At 41.4% G+C, this 17,334-nt stretch overlaps 1 protein-coding gene across 4 annotated transcripts in view; it reads left to right on the plus strand.

The window, feature by feature from the left end:
- Positions 1 to 17,334, plus strand: part of KCNQ1 (potassium voltage-gated channel subfamily Q member 1) — a 265,151-nt gene that overhangs the window by 86,565 nt on the left and 161,252 nt on the right. For all 4 annotated transcript variants that reach the window (XR_003248977.1, XM_026036799.1, XM_026036800.1 and 1 more), the window contains exon 12: positions 539 to 659. Coding sequence is in view for 3 of the 4 variants with exons in the window: in XM_026036799.1 (XP_025892584.1) it covers positions 539 to 659 (121 nt within the window). In the remaining variant the exon portion in view is untranslated. The remainder of the gene's footprint in view (positions 1 to 538; positions 660 to 17,334) is intronic.

Consider the following 17,334-nt stretch of genomic DNA (forward strand, 5'->3'; position numbering starts at 1 on the left):
TCAAAAGACTTAAAATTCTTATGAAGTATCGCTTGTTGTTGGTTTTCTTCTCTGTGCAATTCATTTATAGTCATGTATAAATATAGTAGTGATTTTATGTATAAGGAAATCCTGTGGCTTCTCTGACAAAAGTTAGGATCGCATTGCTAAAATCACTTGGTGTTCTTAATGCTAGAGTTGACCACACAGTGGTCCATGGTCTGGCTGATTTTTTAATGTATAAAGCTGTTTCTGATATAGATATGGTAAATTCTAGTATGAACAAATTGGACTATTTCGTTTTCAARGAAGTTTTAAAAGGGTTTTAAAAAGAAATATAACAGCTTTAAATCTTCAGCAGAAGCTGAAATTCTTCAGGTAGAATACCTGCCTGCTTCCTTCCCCCCCCCCCCCCCCYTTTTTTTTTTCAGTAACTCTTCTGTTGTACATTTTAATGGGATATTTCAGTTTTTTAAGACATGCAAACAAGCAGTAAACCTATCTTGAAAAAAAGGCTGGGTGCTCCTGCTTTAACCCTTCTCCGCATGTTTCCTCACAGTGAAAAAAAATCCGGCGTTTTTAGACGTGAGCACAGCACCCTTCATCAGGACCAACAGCTTTGCAGATGAGCTTGACCTGGAGGGTGAGACGCTCTTGACCCCAATAACTCACATCTCACAGTAAGTCAAGGCTCCTGAACAGGGCATTAGTTGACTTGGACAAGAGAAGCCAGTGCAGGTGGGAGGAGCTGAAGGATGGAGCTGATAGGACCGTCTCAGATATTCGTGTCCAAAGTTTTAACCGTAAAGTTGGTGTGTGCTGTCCTGAGTGCCAGTAAATGTTAATGTTGACCTGAAGAAAAGTTCACTTGGCTACGACACGGGCCTTAGTTATCAGCTAATGGCTGTGGGCAGCCTGGTGGTTGATGGCCTCGAGATTTTCACGTGGAGACAACGTGTGGGAGTATCTGCTTGTTGAGAATTATATTTCTCCTCCATCATTTTCCAGTGGAATGGCTGTAAAGTGCATATTTTGAAATTCTTTCTTACATGAAATACTGACCTTTCAGTTTTGGTGGCACCTTCCTGAACAGCCAGTTGATGATCTGCACTGGAAAAAAGGAACTGTTTTGATCTTTGTTACTGCTTTGTGGCATATAAAAATGGTCTGAAATAGTCTTGCATTTTTGTTGGGTTTGTTTCCTTCCTAAAAGGATTTTTTTCCACATAACTTCTAGGCTAAATTATTATGTGCAGACTTTCAGATTATTCTCAAGGAGACTTTGAACAATGAAGATTTAATTGCACTATGATTTCACTRGGAAAAAGGGCTTGAGAATTGCAAAAAAAGATTTTTTTATTTAAATGCCTTAGAAGTTTTCCTGACATATTATTTGCTATATTTGAATGTGTCACATTCTCTGAAAGACTGAGTTCATTCACCCCTCTAGTAGAGGAATGAGAGAGTTTCTTCCCCTGCTATTCCTAGAAATCTGAGTGAAACCACAGACGAAAATTCTTGGCATACTTATATTTCAGAGGTACAAAACAAGCAGAACTACCTGCTGCTAATTTTCTGTCCATCTTCCAAGAGGGCAGAGGAAAACATACATGCTGTGGTGGAGCCTCTCTAAATTTTAGAGTTCTTTTTTAAAGCTGTAGTTTACAGGGGGCTTCCCATGTGCCCCCAGAAAAGACCTTCCATTTTCAGCTGAACCATGTAAATATCCATATATTTGAAGGCAGAGAATTTGGGAGACTCCTGTACAGGAAGATTTCATAGTGGTCCAAGCAGGAGGAGGAAGTCATAAATTTCCTCCCGCCTTCGACAGGGATAACTGAGCAACAGAAGCAGATCTAGGACGTTTCCRTTCCATAGCTTTTAAAAAAACCTTTAATTTACCACAACATGCTAAGCATTAAGCATTTAAGAACACTAATCTTCGGTGCTAGGGCTTTTCATTATCCTTTTGTATTTTGGAATGACTTGATTACTTCATGTTGTCATTTTTGTTGACGCATTTCAAACACAAAGGTGCTCCACTACTTTTAAGCTGATTCCCTGTGTTACGTTACATTTGAAGGTGCTTTTTTTTTTTTTTTTTTTTTCTATGAATGCCTGTGGGAGACCTTAGGATAAAAGGAATGTGTCTCAGCTAAAAAGGGTTTCTTACTGGATCACAACCCCAGTCTTCTAGTAATACACATATTTCTTTATTACTTCCTTAATTTTTGGTCATAACATTTGCTGTAATTGCTAGATAGCTCTAGATCATGAGCGATGGGATGATATAAAGCATATTCCCTTACTTGACTTGATTGAGTATCTTCTAGAGATCAAGAAGGTGCCAGTTGTGTGTGTTCTGTTTTTGAAGATTCATAGCTGGATCAAATGCAAAGCAGGATAAAATATTATTTAAACTCTGTCCCTTTGAAGGGTGGGTGCCAGGAAGTGGTGGAGCTGAGGCCTGTTTGTTAGAAGCACATTCACGTTGTGTGCAGTTCCTGAAAGGCCTGACACAAGGCCAGGCACCCTTGCAGACAGAAGGTCTTGGCAAAGTGTTAATRAAAACCCTGTATTTTGTAACCTCGGTTGGTGTGCTGGAATGGTCAGCTAACAGATCTTGCCAAATACRCGGAAATGGGAAAGATTTTAATGTTTGTTTTTACTCTTGGGCTGCGCTAGCGCGAGAGGCGGCCTCAGAGCGCGCGAGCGCCTCTGAGGTACCTGTGCTGGTGAACACCGAAAAACACTCCATTTCCATGAGATATTTGGGCACAAGCTCCTTTCCCCATCTTCCTTGCAAAGACTTAAGGAACAAATAACTAATTACACATTTCAGTACACCATTAAYGCTAGGCTAAAGGCAGTAGAATCTAGGCCTGAGCCGTGGGTGTATTTCTGTGTGCAAACTTGTCGCCACTTAATATGGAACAGAAGGGCTTAGTCATTTCAGATCCTTGTCTGTGTTTTTAATTGTCAGGCTTGAAATTGGTGCTTTGCCCGAGAGAATCCAGGATGATTTTGTTCTGATGTCCCCAGTCTGGGGGGGAAATTTTAAGGAAATTTTATTTCCTTAAACTCCATCATAAGTATGATCATTCATACTATGATCATTCTAGATTTGTTGATAAGGAAATAAGGCATCATTAAGCAAGTAATTCCAAGTACTTTGTTTTATCAAAAATAATTAAAAAAAAAAAAAATTAAGTGCAGGCAGCTCTTTTAGGTCTTCAAAGCAATCTATAGTCTATCAGAGAGGCAGGAGCACGAAGACAGTTTCAGAAACAGAAGTGTAATGTAGAACTCTTGATGTAAGGATGCTTCATTTGGAATTAGTAAGACTACTTCCTGTCCATTCTATATTTATTGCAACATGTGAATTCACTTATCCAGAAACCACAGCAAGGTGACTCCAGGATAAACAATGATTTTTTGGAAAGCAATAAATACGTGAGTAACTTCTACAAAGTTAATAGGAGACACGCTCCTGGAAAAAACCTGGAAAGGGTGTTTTGGTTGACAGTGTGAAAAATATTTCCTTCTGACAGGTAATATAAATCTTCTGGCAGGAGTGTGGGGTACTTACTGTATAAGTGACAGACAAGCACTTGGCATCATCCCCAATTTTAAAAAAGAAAAAAAAAAAGACAAATTTGATCCCCTTGCTTTGCTTTGGGTGATGGAAAGAAAACACGATCTTTCAACCCACACGATAACAGACTTTGGGCTTGTTGGCCAAAGTTACCCTTAAATTCCTGTTTAGCACCTTGCTTGCTTACACAAAACTCTTATCTCTCTTTTTCTATTTTTTTTTTTCTTAATGTAAGTGCATATTCCCACAGAGTTTATTGGGATTGTCYTTGTCCATAGTGGAAACGCAGGTTTATTTACAGGCCATCGCCTTGGCTGTAGCTTAAACTTGGTTGGGAAAAGAACAGCCTAATTAATGCAGACCATTTCTATGGCATCGTGCCATGCGGAAGGATGACTGTACCAGCTAATCATTCCTTGCTGCTAATTTGAGTAAACAAAAATACCGGAGCCATTTGAAACCCAACAAGAAAGGGGTTAAACGGCGCTGCAAAGCGGGGCTGGGAGCAGGGGATGGCACTGCCCCATAGGACAGGGCTCCCAGGCCGGAGCTGCAGAGCTGGGCAGAGCCTGGCTGGGATTATCTGTCAGGGCTCACCTACCCCGTGAGCTGCAACAGCCCTGCGAGGAATGCAGCRAACAGCGCGTTGTGCACGAGAAGCCTTGCCTCCCGAGCGCGCTCTTGAAGGATCGCTGTGGTCTGCTCTGCTGTAAAACTGAAATGTAAAATGAGTCACAGTAGCAGACGTCCCCTTTGGACTTTTCCCTGTTTTCCTTCTCTCTAATCGGCATCTTCCSGTATTGTCTCCTCTTCCCTGTTTCACTTCGCTGGATCTTTTGTTCTGTTTGCATTTTAGAGCAGCAGCAAATCGATGCTACTCACAACACTCAGGCCTTTGTTACCAAGAGGTTCTTTCCCTGTCTGCGTTCATAGAATTGCTTAATTTCGCGATATTCTTAAACTTTACATTTTAGCATTAGTTGAAGTAATAAAAAGAAATGAATCGGGCTTCTAAGTGTGCAACAGGGGGAGCAGGAGGAGGAGGGAGAAAAAATAGCTGCAACTGAGCTGAGAAAGGAAGAGGAGAAAATAATGAAGAATTTAATCCAATACATCCATATATAAGTGGTGTTATTTATTTAAAGTWTTTTTCTTTCTGCTTCTTAATAAAAAGTAGTTCTGGAGGGAGGGAACCATCTCCTAACTATAGACTGAACATAATGCAGAACGTTAAAAAGAAATCACACTAAAGGACAGCTGCTTTTAAGTGTATTTCCATGCTCACAAAATTCTGAGTCCTAACATCAACTCTGCCTTCCTGATTTCTCTGCCAACGTCTTGGATACAGAGACATTTTCAAAAGCAAAATCCTCTTTTTGTTCTTGTTACTCTTTTTGCTTATAGTTGTGCAATAGGTGAAATAATTAGGTAAATAAATTTAGTCTTTTTTTTTTTTTTCCAATTGCTTTTGATGTAAGAAGAAATGATAATAAATGGATCTCTCCAAATTACACAAATGAATGCTTTTGGACACTTAAAAAAGAAAAAAAAAAAGTTCAAATAACCAAAGTGGGCTGAGAAAACCTGTGTGCAGTGTCCATGGTGCTGTAGTCACCGCTGGCTTTACGCTGAAGGAATGCTTTCTTTGTTGTTTCATTAAGATATTTATTAATGTGTTATTTTCATTAAGCAGTAAATAGTCTGTTGGGATGAGGCATAACCATGTTGTCCAGAACAAACAGTGCTGACTGTGGTTTAWAACTGTCTCTTTTCTGTAGGTTTATCAGTGAGGGGAATCCCTATTTGCTTTGATTTAATAGCTCATTTTGTAAGATTCCTGCTTTTATCTCTCTTCTGTGCCAAAACAGCCCTAGGAAGTCTGAGCAAATACTTCTTTTTTTCATGCTCTCAAGTGGTCAGATCTAATGGCAAACTTGTACTCTCAGAAGAATTCTGTTTGAAAAGCTGCTAAGGATATTTGAACCATGGTTTACATGAAGTCTGTTTTATTGCTAATAAAAATTGGGTCATATTAGGGGAATAGCAGTGATAACAATTGTATGCAAAAACATGCTTGAGTTAAGACCAAAATTTAAGGTTCAAACTTTGCTGGTCACTGTTCTTTTTGTTATTCATTTAATTTACTTGCAAAAGGGGGTTCTTCGGGGCTTGTGATATGATAAGGCACTATTTCTTTGTGGTTTGGCACATTTTAGTATGTTATCAAATTCCCTTGGAAATCATGTTTACAGCCTCCCATGATTTAATAGCTTGCTAGGAAGGGGGGAAAAAATCGTTTCCCTGAGTTATTCCCTTGGGCATGGAAAAGCATCGTGTCCCGTGCTTTGGGTATAAACAGAGCATAAATGAGGTAGCAGAGAAGAACTCTGTGCAGATTAGAATTGGATTTTTTTAATTTGTTAATTTGTTCCGGCTTTTTGGAACTATTTGAGGATGTGTAGTATCTCTAAAGTTGGCTTTAACAAGAAAAAGTTCCTCTTTATCAKAAAATTGCTAAATAGTGATGAATGAGACCCTGTAATGTTTTCATTGCCATCATCCTACACACATTTCCCTGGGTTATTTGGGTTATATTCCTGGGTTTTTCAGGTTATATTGCAGATGGAAACAGCTATGCAACCTGCTCCAAAGTTACCCGAAATCTTCTGCCTTTGGCATCTGAGAAGCTGTTGCTGCTCCAGCCGTGCTGAGAGGAGAAGGGCTCCAAGGGCTGTTGCATCTCTACGTGTTTCTGTTCTGTCTCTTTAGGTCCGTGCCTGGAGCAAGGTCTCCGTGTTAGGGCTGCAGGTGTTCAGTGTTTGTGCAATATCACAAACACAGTGGCTGTGTTTTATAATAATCATAAATACTTTCAGCATCCGATGTCCATTAGAGTTGSCTTACATTGGCTGCCACCTTTTTCCAAGGTGCAGGATTAATACCCTCGTTCTTCCAGAAGGATTATCCGAGATGCACTGAAAGCTGAGGCTTGTGCAGACCCTCCTCGTGCCCCGTTTGGCCCTCGACACCGTCGGAGCGGAGCTGCTTCCTCGCGCGGTGCTGAATGTGGCCGACATCTGCGCCCMGTGCTCGCTGCGGCCTTTCATCTGCCCCCTTGGGGAGAAGGCCTGGTGTGCTCTGGTGGGTGGCTGCCTCTTTCAGGGATTARATAGAGTGTGTAGTTTACACCAGCAGATCTGAAGAGCAGAAGGGATAATTAGATCATCTCCTTTGATCTTGGGAAAGGCTCGAGCAGCTTCTGCTCGGCACCGCTGTGCTGGGTTTTAATTTTAGCACCGCCAAAGAATTGGCTTTTGCGAGTGCAGGAAGCGAGAAAGGAACCCAGAGTCTGAGCATTCATCTCTTATTTATTTTACCTATTTATGTTTGTACCGTCGGGGGGAAGCATCCCTGCTGCTGCTGTTTACCAGAAGGCAGTAAAACACTGGCCAAACATGCCCAGTGTTAAAGGCTTCAAGCTTGTATGAAATCATATTCCCGCAATGTTTTCTCACTTACCACAAATTGTCACGGAGGAATTCTGGTTCAGCACGGATTACCACTTGGCTCTTTTAGGTTTCTGACATAATAGAAAAACAATTTGTTGACTTTTGCTAGCGCACAAACCATCTAGGCAGAAGCTAAGATAGCTGAGCTATTTCTTTTGTGTTGCAGATGAATGTTGCATTCCTTGGTCTCCAAGTGCTGGTGTTCATCTTGATTGATGTTAAGTAATTAAAGCAGACTCCAGCTGCTTCGTGATTCAGAAGTACAGGGCTCCTATGCTGTAAAAACAACAAGCAACTCCCCACTTAGTAACTTTTATCATTATTTGCTTTGGGCACCGTGCAGAATAATAAGCACAAAAACTTGGGGGGAGGCGGGGGATGGCAATAAATGTTGCACTTTATCTAGCATTTTTCAAAGTTAAATTTATGGCTGTCTTGAGTTAGTCCCAGAATTAAAATTAAAAACATAAATAAACATTTTTTCTTCTTTTTGCTTTTTTATTTTTTTCGATATAAGGAAGCCAGCAAAAAATACTAAAGGACAGTGTAGTTCATAACCTATGTACTTCTGCAGGGGAACAAGAGGAGTTTGAAAACCCAGCACTTCCAGTGTTAAAATAATTATTTCCACTGTACTGGGCAGAAGTTGGATTAGAGGTTTATTGTTTATATAGTAAATAATAATTTTCCAATATTATGGTAATAAAATATGCATTATGAAGGTTTAAAACACGGCGCTGAAACAGTGCAACAAACATATGTAYGTTTGGTGTCGTGGTTTCCAGGAAGAACCTCCGCTATCAGCGCAGGGTTGGAGCGCTGCCTGTCAAGGTCAGTATCTCCAGTCGGGAGATGTAGCTGAGCAGGGAGTCCTCATTCAATGGGTAGGGACAAATTAGCAAGTGAACATTCCTGGCAAAATCCTGATTCTAATTATTCATTTTCATTACTGAAGTGCTGGGTATGGGTGAGTATGTTGATACAGGTTAGCTTTGCGTGTGGGTTTGGAGCAGATGTAGCTCAAAACCACCATAGCAAGCAAATAGTTTGTCTGATATGTTATTGACCTAGCAGTCTAATTCCAGACTTACTGATTAAGTCCAGGCATGAACAGTATGATATTGAAAACCGATAGTATGTATGACCCAGTGGATCTTTATATTGTAATACTTTGCTAGTAAGGTCTTATGAGAGCATCTTTTGTGGTAAAGTGCATTATTTGGAAAAATGGAAATCACCAGCTGACTTAAATGTTGCCAAACATCATAAAAAGACAGCAAGGCCAAAGGCAAATGCCTTATTTCAGCAGTGTTAATGCACAAGGAAACAATTTGAAAAAGTGTAAATGGGGTAGTTTACCTATTATAATACTGTAATTGTTCAGGAAGTTGCATGCTGAGAACTTCCTGGGTGAAATTGTTACCATAATTGTTGAAATACATTATACATTCTAATTTTTCCTACAAACATGATTCCCCAGTGCATTACAAAGATATTTACYGTAGCTGAAATATTAATTTTATTCATCTCAGGTATATTTCATGAGGTATATACAAGGGAATTCCCAATTCCCAATAGGAATGGGAGCTGAGCAAAAATCACACAGTTGCCTCCTASGATGATGCAGCAAAGGAGAGTAAGTGTGGGGTAATTTCATAGATTCTGAGATGATGTTTTAATCTGACTTTGCATTGGCAGCTCCATAACTTGTTTCACCTGCCCTGAGGTGACTTCTTGTCCAAACAGCATCTAAGGATCATCTGGTTTGTTGTCTTTGAGAGAYTCATTAAGACACTAGGATCGTGTCGTGACACCTCGTGACATGGGGGGGGTTATTTTACAAGTGACTGCTAAGCTGTAGTATGATGAGGACCCAATTCTGAACTAATGTAGCCATTTCCTCCTGCTGCATTTCTATGAAAATCCTTTTAGAGCTCCAACACATCTTAAAGAATTTCGTCTGCAACTGCTTCTGTTCATGAACATGCTTCATGTTCATTATCCCTATATGTAGAAGTATCTATTGTTTAGTAGAAATATTTGTTGTTTTGACTGCCACAGGAAACTGCAGAGTGGGAACTGGAGTGYGAAAAGCTAAAAATACTTCTTAGCACTGTTGACAAAACACTGTGAATCCCTTACAGTAATTGTCAGCTTGTTAGCAAGCTGCAGTTAAGCACCTGCCCTTTTGCTGTGGTTGTGTTTTGGCTTGGGTTTTCCTAAGGTTCTTGCATTAGACTCTTTTCTGTGGTTGCCGAGTACCTCAGGATAAAAATAAAGCTAATCATTATGGGAGGCTCTGCCTCTGCTTCTGTCTTTCACAGGAAAMCCTGATGTGTTTGCCTCTGTATGATCTTTCTTTCTTTCTTTCTTTCTTTCTTCATATGTAAAAGTCTTGACTATCGTGTGAGAAGMAAGGTGGACCAGGAAGGGGTAAGGTTTGTTATCAGTCTTCCTTCATAAGCCTTGCCCTGAGGCCTGCCCTCCAGCCAAGCCCATCTTCTGTGCAGCCAGATGTCACGATGCAGAAATGTCWCTGATCCTTAAGAGGGCACCTCCTGGGAGTGATGGCAGTCAAGGGACGTGATCTGAGATCTGAGCCTGTGAGAATGTCCCAAGAGTCATTAATATTGTGTAAAGTTGGGTTCTTGGCAAGCAGCTCATATTCCTGCTTCCTGCAAAGGCTTTTCCATGCACATTACCCCACTCTCACTGACTTGTGAGCCCTATATTGCTTGCTTGGAAAGCCATGCTCAGGAGAAGGTGGGAAGCAGCAGTGCAGCGCTTCTCCAGGTGGTCATTTCTGCAGAAGGACTTCTTGACTCACAGAGTTAGGTGGCAATGAAGGGCTTAAAGATCCTCACGAGCCTTTATTTGCAAAGTTAGTTTTAGCAAAAACATGGGGACGTGTGTTGAGCTGTCGCACAGAGCTGTGGAAAGGCCTTTTTCTTCCTGTTAGTGTTGTGAGCTGCCAGCAGCGCTTGGCAGATCTGAGGGAGTTTTAATGTGTACAGTTACCTCTGAGTGTTGTGTTTGAAAACCCAAAGAATCAAGCTTTGTATGAAGCAAGAGCTGCTGGCCCAGGTCTATAAGCCAGGGCTGATATTCCCTCTGTTACTTAACGTCAGTGTTGGAGAGCTTTGTGTTTGGAGCACAGAGGGGTTGCAGAGGTGAAACACAATCGTTTCTTCACCCCTGCCGGAAGTCTCGGATCCTGAACTGCCACACGTGCCCATTTCATCCCTGTAGCAGTTCCCAGAGACTCCGGGCTGGGGTGGCAGTCCTGCCATGCTTGGCCATAAGCTTAACAAACAACAAGCGCGAGTCTGGCCTCGCAAGCTTTACCCTCCACCTGCCCTTCCCGAAGAAGGACTGGGATACCGCTCCACTAGAAATCACTTTTCCATTTTAGCAGAGTACTGGGGCAAATTTGGCAACCTGGTGCTGATGAAATTTATAAAAGCCTCATACTGTTCCTGAGATTTGGGGCATGTCTGGTACAGCAGCATAAACATTAATTTCTTCTTTCCACTCTCTCCCCCCTACACGTTACAGGATTCAATCCATGTTRGCTGTGTTAAGTACACTCCGAAGTTACCTTGCCACTCACTGTGGTGCTTAGTACTTCCGAATGCTTTGGCCTTGTGAGCAGCTTCTGCTTTTAGAGCAAAAGGTGGAGATGGGCATCCTTTTTCCCAGAGGATTTGTGTGGTACTTGGTTGTGTGTGAGTGTATATATGGAGAATGTGCTGAGAACCATGCAAGMTCTGTGTGTTTGAGTCCTAAAATGGCCGTAGGGATAAGAAATTATGGAATATATGAGTAAATAAAAAAATGGAAGGATGCAACCAAAGCATATTTGTCCTTTAGAGAATCTAGTAATGGTTCTCAATATTTTTAGGAAAAAAATATTTTACAAAGCTAAAGCAGTCTTGTCTAAGACTTTTCGACGCTCATTTGATAACTTCAGTGGATTGCATTCTCATCCCCACCCTGTGTAACTCTCTGCAGTACAGATCCTTTATTTTTGCAGGGGTGGATGTTAAAAAAGGCTATTTCCAGTTTTACTCTTTTTAGGCCACCCACACAGGGGCTCCTGCCAGGTCCTCAGGGGTCCTTCCTTCAGTGTGCAGGCCCCTGGGGTTTTGTGTAAGTGTATGCCTTGTGTCGCATCCATTCATCATTATTACAACTTAATGTAGGTCTCAGGTTTGCTAAATTATATTAAATCGCTTCCACATTGAAACACGTGAATAATTCAAAATTACCATATGCTGCAAACAGCAGGATCAGATTATTAGAGCTCCTAAATGTTCCCGTCTTTTTGTTCGGAAGGTTTTGGTGGTTTTACTGCAAATAATGAATTAGCAAATAGTGTACACCATAGGCCTTGTAGCATTACTGAGAATTGGAGCTTTTAAGTTGTCCCACATATAGGAATTCCCTTTTTCTGAGGGAGGTCCAGAGAAAATACGGAGAAAATATTTGACTTGTGTGGTAGCACTGATGGATGTAGGATAGMGAATGAAGAGGAGAAAGATCATTTGGGTAGCAGGAAAGTAAAATGAGTCTGAGAGCTGTGCCCTAATTGCTGGCCTAGCCTTGTCCCATCTGTATTTCCTCTGGGCAGTTTGTTGGAGGATGAGACACCGGAGACACCTGAAGGGGCAGCTGTGGGATGGACTGGAGAGGAAAGGATGAGTCTTAGAGATACTGTGATGAAGCAGTGGGTGTGAGGAAGAAAAGGGAGGAAAGAGAACCTGAAGGACGTTGAACAGAAAGGGGGATGATATCAACAGCCTGGGGAAACAGCAGCTAACAGGAGAGAGAAGTCAGCCGATATTCATGGTGCTGCAGGGCATGTTTATCTTTGCCACATCATGCTTTTAATTCTGTTGGCATTGGTGTATCCGAGTGACTCAGGCTGTAAAAGCTGCCCTCGTGGCTTCGTATTTAGCTGAGGTCAGTGTTGGTGACGCTGCGCTCGGGGCATCTGGGCGCTCCTCTAGGGACTGTGTAGCCRCAAGCTACAAACTCACAAGCAGCCAGTTCTGGGAAATCAGTGCAGTCCTTTCCTCATCCCTTACCTTCCCACCAGATTCATGGGGGAGGAAACGACCGATCACATTATTTTCTTGTGATCTGGCTTTTTGAGGGGTAAGGTGCTAGTCCAAGTCTTGTAACTCCCTTCTCTGGGGCAGATGTTCTTCCTTGCCCAGAGTGCATCTCCCTCTTTCATTTCCTTTACCCATAAAACAAGACACCCCTTCCTTCTTCCCTGGGTTCTTGGTGACAAACCTCTAATCCAGCTCTGCCTGCCATCTGCCAGCATCATCCACAGGCTCTCACTGACATTCACCCTCTCGGTGAAGAAAAAGCCTCTGCCCATGTTTCCTCGATGACAGTTCTGTCCTGTCTGGCCCGAGTCCAGGGCCTTGTTTAGAGCTTCTCGTGTGCCACATGGGTTACTGATGCCTGTGTTAGTCCTGCATACCTAACATTGGTCCCCTGTGTCAAGGGTAGATCACAACATTTTGTAGTGAATTTGAAATAATGTTGAAACTTCTCAAAACATGCATAGTAGATTAATGATGTAAGTTATATATGAGACTGAATTCTGATGAGAAACCTATGAACCCCTCCAAACATGCAACTAAATATTTAGCAAATTTGCTGTTTTGTTTGAGCAAATGATTTAATATGTAAACATCCAACCTGTATGTGGCCAGACTTGAATCTCTCTGCGTGCATCTCTAGGCCTCTCTTGAGGCCTGTTCCATGTGTTGGCCCAAGCTTCTCCATTCAGACCTCTTAGTGAGTTGCCTTTACATCTATCTTGTTGAATTCAGCTAACARGCTTGCTATATCCTCTTGTATAATGCATATATATCTCTATATCTCTATAGATATAGAGAAAGGAGATATATATATATATATCCTCTTCTATAATGTATAACAAGCTTGWATATCCTCTTTAAAAACCAGCTGTAAGATACTAAACCAAGAGAAATGGTTCACAATAGGGACTGTATTCTGAAAACAGCCTTTCTTGAAGGGGCAGAAACACTCTGTTGGTGGTAAGTTTGCCAGTGATCTAGAATTGTATCATTTTAGAAATGTGTGCTGGTATTTTCTGATTTCCTTTCTAATGTCTGTACCCTGCCTTTTATTCTGTAAAAGTTCCATTAACTGTAGTGGTCTAGTTACATACTGCATTTTTTTAATTTTAAAAAAGCAAAATAAGGAGATATGTGGAAATCCTGAAAGCAGATGTAGCTTAACACAAGGGGGCAGTCATGTTATATATGAAATTATGCCTCCTTTTAAATTATTCATGCATTAATGTTAGTAGTCCACTGGCAACAATTAATATGGTAGGGTGGCATGAGTGTATTCTTACACTTCAACTGCATACACTGATGCTGCAAATAGAATGGGAAGCMAAATTTTACAAACAAAAGACTAAGACTGTCTTCAGTGCTTGCAAATCATTAAAATGCCACCGTTGGTACCTCGGTCAGGTTAGTTCCTCAGTTCTGGTTGTGGTTGGCCCGGATCACAGTCCTCGTCTGCCTGAAACACCTGACTGCTCTCAGCGTGGAACTGAACCTGCCCAGTTTAACTGCTGGGTGAGGCTGCAGGAACAGAGACCAAACACTGTAACCTAGAAGTAAATKTATTGGAATCCTAATCTATCATGGCACTTGAGGAATGAATCTWGCAGCTTAGCTTCAAAAGATTCAGACGTAGGTCCATGGTGAGGTCCTAGGTCTGTGGGCAGAATACGGGGAGAAACAAGAAGCTAGAAAATAGCATGTTCTCTAACTCTTAATTTGGAGCTTGTTTCCTCTTAAGAAGATGCCATATTCCGAAGCTGGGAGGCTTGCACTGCTTTCTGCTATGAGCAACAGCAGCTCCTAGACTGATAGGTCTGTATGGGTGGCAGGGCACTTCACAGGTGGTTGGTAGCTCGGTGTGGCTCGTGCTCCAGTGTGTGCTCATCACTGTTTGTCCCTGGTAGGTTGTTCCACTGGCACCCCAGCCACCCAGAGAACTTACTCCCTTCTCCTATTTTTATGATATTTGCTTAGCATTCTGCTGTAAAAGTGACACTGCTGGCACGCTTTGGGTATTTGCCTCTCAGGAGGCTTCTTTAGTTAGAATTGAGAGTACTAAGGGAAGGGCCTCGAAAGATGCGACAAACTGTTGTAAATAGTGATGTGGCCTTTGAGCTTCAACTAGACACAGGTGGGCATCAGTGGTGGAGGTGGGAGGGAACCCTCAGGTTCCCTCATTGCCTTCTCCTGGTGCGTCACYGAAAGTCACTGTTGTAGAGTGTGGGCTTTTATGTGGGCCACTGATAGTTGGGAGCTTATGTCGTCTTTTGGTTTAATGGTTTCTTTATTTTGTCTGGCAATATTTCATTATATATGTATATATTAAATATATAAATATGGAGTGAGTATATCATGTTGGAGTGTAATCTCCTATGCCTATCACTGTGTTGGAGTGTAATCATTTGTGGCATGCTTGGCTGCCAGGAAATAATCACAGAAGATTTCAGCTTTGTGGATTTCAATATTTTAAGCTCCTGAGCCAGGTAAGGTTAACAAGGCCTCATGTGAAGTGCATTCATTACTACTTAAATCAGTGCCTTTTATCTAGGGTTACAAGGGAGTGAGGCCAGTGTGATCCTAACATTTCCATGTCTCCAGGTGCCAGCCCTCAGATAAGCATTAGCTGTTTTTTGCCTTAACTTTGCAAGAGCCTAAATGATGTAAAGTTTCACGAAAATAAGTGGTCGTGTGGGAGAAGAGGAAGTGGGAAAGCTCACAGTGCCTCCACTTAAAGGAAAGGTTTGTTTATTTTATTAGACAGCCTTGCTGTTACACAAGGCCCAATCCACATGGGAAGCAACAAGAAACCAAGCTTTCTAAATCGTTCTGTGCATATAACTTTTCATTCTATGAGGGAGAGGGTGAGACAGCATCTAGGCTTGAAAAATGGGAGATGCCTGTAATTTAATGGAGCACCTGCAGTACCCAGGTGCGTCCCACACGAGCGGTGAAACCCTAGGGAAGGTCTTAGGCCTAACTGTGCTCATTCTGGAGCAATGGTTTAARGTAAGCCAGAGCCTTTACTGTTGTTAAGCTGTTGACACCTGATGAAGCATCCCCTTTCCTGCCACACACAGGAAAAATCAGGAGGGATTTTTTCAAATGCTTTTTGCTGTCCTCTGAATMCCCAAAAGCATAAGGGGAGCTGAAGTGAGTTTGACCTGGATGATGAGACAGATTCATCAGYGTTTCAGATAGTCTTTGGAGCCTAGTTTGGAGCGTTTGGAAGCTTTTCTGGGTATTTACCCAGGGGTATCTCTGTTTCTGTCTGTTTCTTGGTGGATAGGTTCAGATTGATTTCATATGACACTTCCGTGGATGTTTTCATTCTCGTGCAAAGCCTAACTAGTGAGATGACTTGAACCTTGAACTTGGTATTTTCACTTCTGGCATAGTTCTGTTCCCCTTGTGAAACTGGATACACTGTCTCCCAGCTTATAGTGAGCAAAGTGTAACAAAGCTCTGTTTGAGAGAGAGGGAGAAAAGCTTTGCAGCAGTTCTTTGGGAATGGATGGCTTAGAGCATCACTTCCAAGGACTTTTTTTTTAATACCAGTATGTTTTATTCCTCTCTATGACAAATAAAAGAAGTACCTTCCAAAATATCAGTGTTGCGTGATAGGGCTTGAAGAATAGGGTTGTGTAGGAGTCCTCTGTTTACTTTTCTTTAGTGCTTGTCCCTCAAAGCTATTTCCATCTTAATCCTCCTTGTCGTGTGTAGAGCTATGGTGTGTTGGGGGGTACTGCTGTGTTGCAGGCAGGGAGGTCAGCTGCAGAAAGTGCTGATTTAGTGTCGGTCACACAAAAAGCAGCCTAAGGATGAACAGAACTTACAGCTCTTAAAATCCTTTGTGAGACAAGGATGCCCCTTTTCAAAGTTTTTGCATCTGTTCAGGTTTGAAATGGAGGAGGGAATTGTTACCTTTCTGTGCTTGCATGTAAAAGTCAAGAGCAGCTTCGTCCCAGTTGGGATCTATCCGTTTTCTTTTTGATCTATCACACATCTATCCACACCTTTTACTGTCTATGGACAAACATGTTTAAATACAGAAGTGAGCAGTTACAAGTATTGCTTTAAAATGAAAACAAAGCTGGGTCTTTTAGACTTTTCTTAATAAGTGCCTCATTAAGAAAACAGTATCTTAAAAATAAGCATATAGAACAACATGGAAGGGGGAAGCACGAGGGTATGAAAATCTGAAGCACCAGGAATGGGCACATTTCCACTCCCCCAAATATTGTAATCCACGTGACACTGAAGATGGGTATTATAGATTATATTAATTCGTTTGATATCAGTATGATTTCTTAGGCAGTTTAATCCCACTTCATTGCCTGGTGTAGACAACTCAACTCAGGGAACCATTAAACTACTATTTGAACCTTTAAAGTAAGCATCAAATTGGGATTTGTCTACAAGTTTCCTAAAGTACTTTAGGATCTTTTACATTCTGGAAGTTGAGCATGTACTTATGGGCCTTCCCGTAACACTGTTAAACAGCAATATTTTAACCTAATTGTGGGAGAGTGGGAAATTAAAGGTTTATTACCAACTTTTCAAGGCAGTTGCCAAATCCATGGATAAATCTGCAGCCAGAATCCTCTGTCCATGTGTCCCTTTCATTAGAAAGCATATACTTTTGCAGTCTATCTTATGGATATGAATGATTATTAAAGCCCCCTTTTTATCTAGTAAATATTTTTCATAGGACAAAAGTTGTCAATATTTGAGGGATTAAATTCAAAATGGCAACATGCACATATTCGGAAGTTGGTTTTAACTTTGGGCACAGGCTCATTTATAATYCTCACTGTACAATGCATTTGTTCTCTTCGACAGTTGAATAAGGGGAAAAGACATGTTGAAAAATGTGTTCCTGTCCTCTTTTTCTGTGTGCTTTTCTCTACATCTGTGCTTAGCAGAATCCCTCAGGGTATCCTGGATTGTATTCACCAGGAAGAAAGAATACCTGACTAGACTAGCATTGCTCCTCAGGATTATAGTGCCATCAATTAACTTATATGACTCAGAAGTGAAGCTTGCCAGTCATTTTAAAGCTTGGATAATGAAACTCAGGAAGTTTGTTCCTACAGCATATTTCTTCAACCTTTGTTTAAAATAGTATAAAATAACT

The sequence above is a fragment of the Nothoprocta perdicaria genome, unplaced genomic scaffold (genome assembly GCF_003342845.1).
Source record: "Nothoprocta perdicaria isolate Ctin4 unplaced genomic scaffold, notPer1 scaffold_186, whole genome shotgun sequence".
NCBI classification, from domain to species: domain Eukaryota; kingdom Metazoa; phylum Chordata; class Aves; order Tinamiformes; family Tinamidae; genus Nothoprocta; species Nothoprocta perdicaria.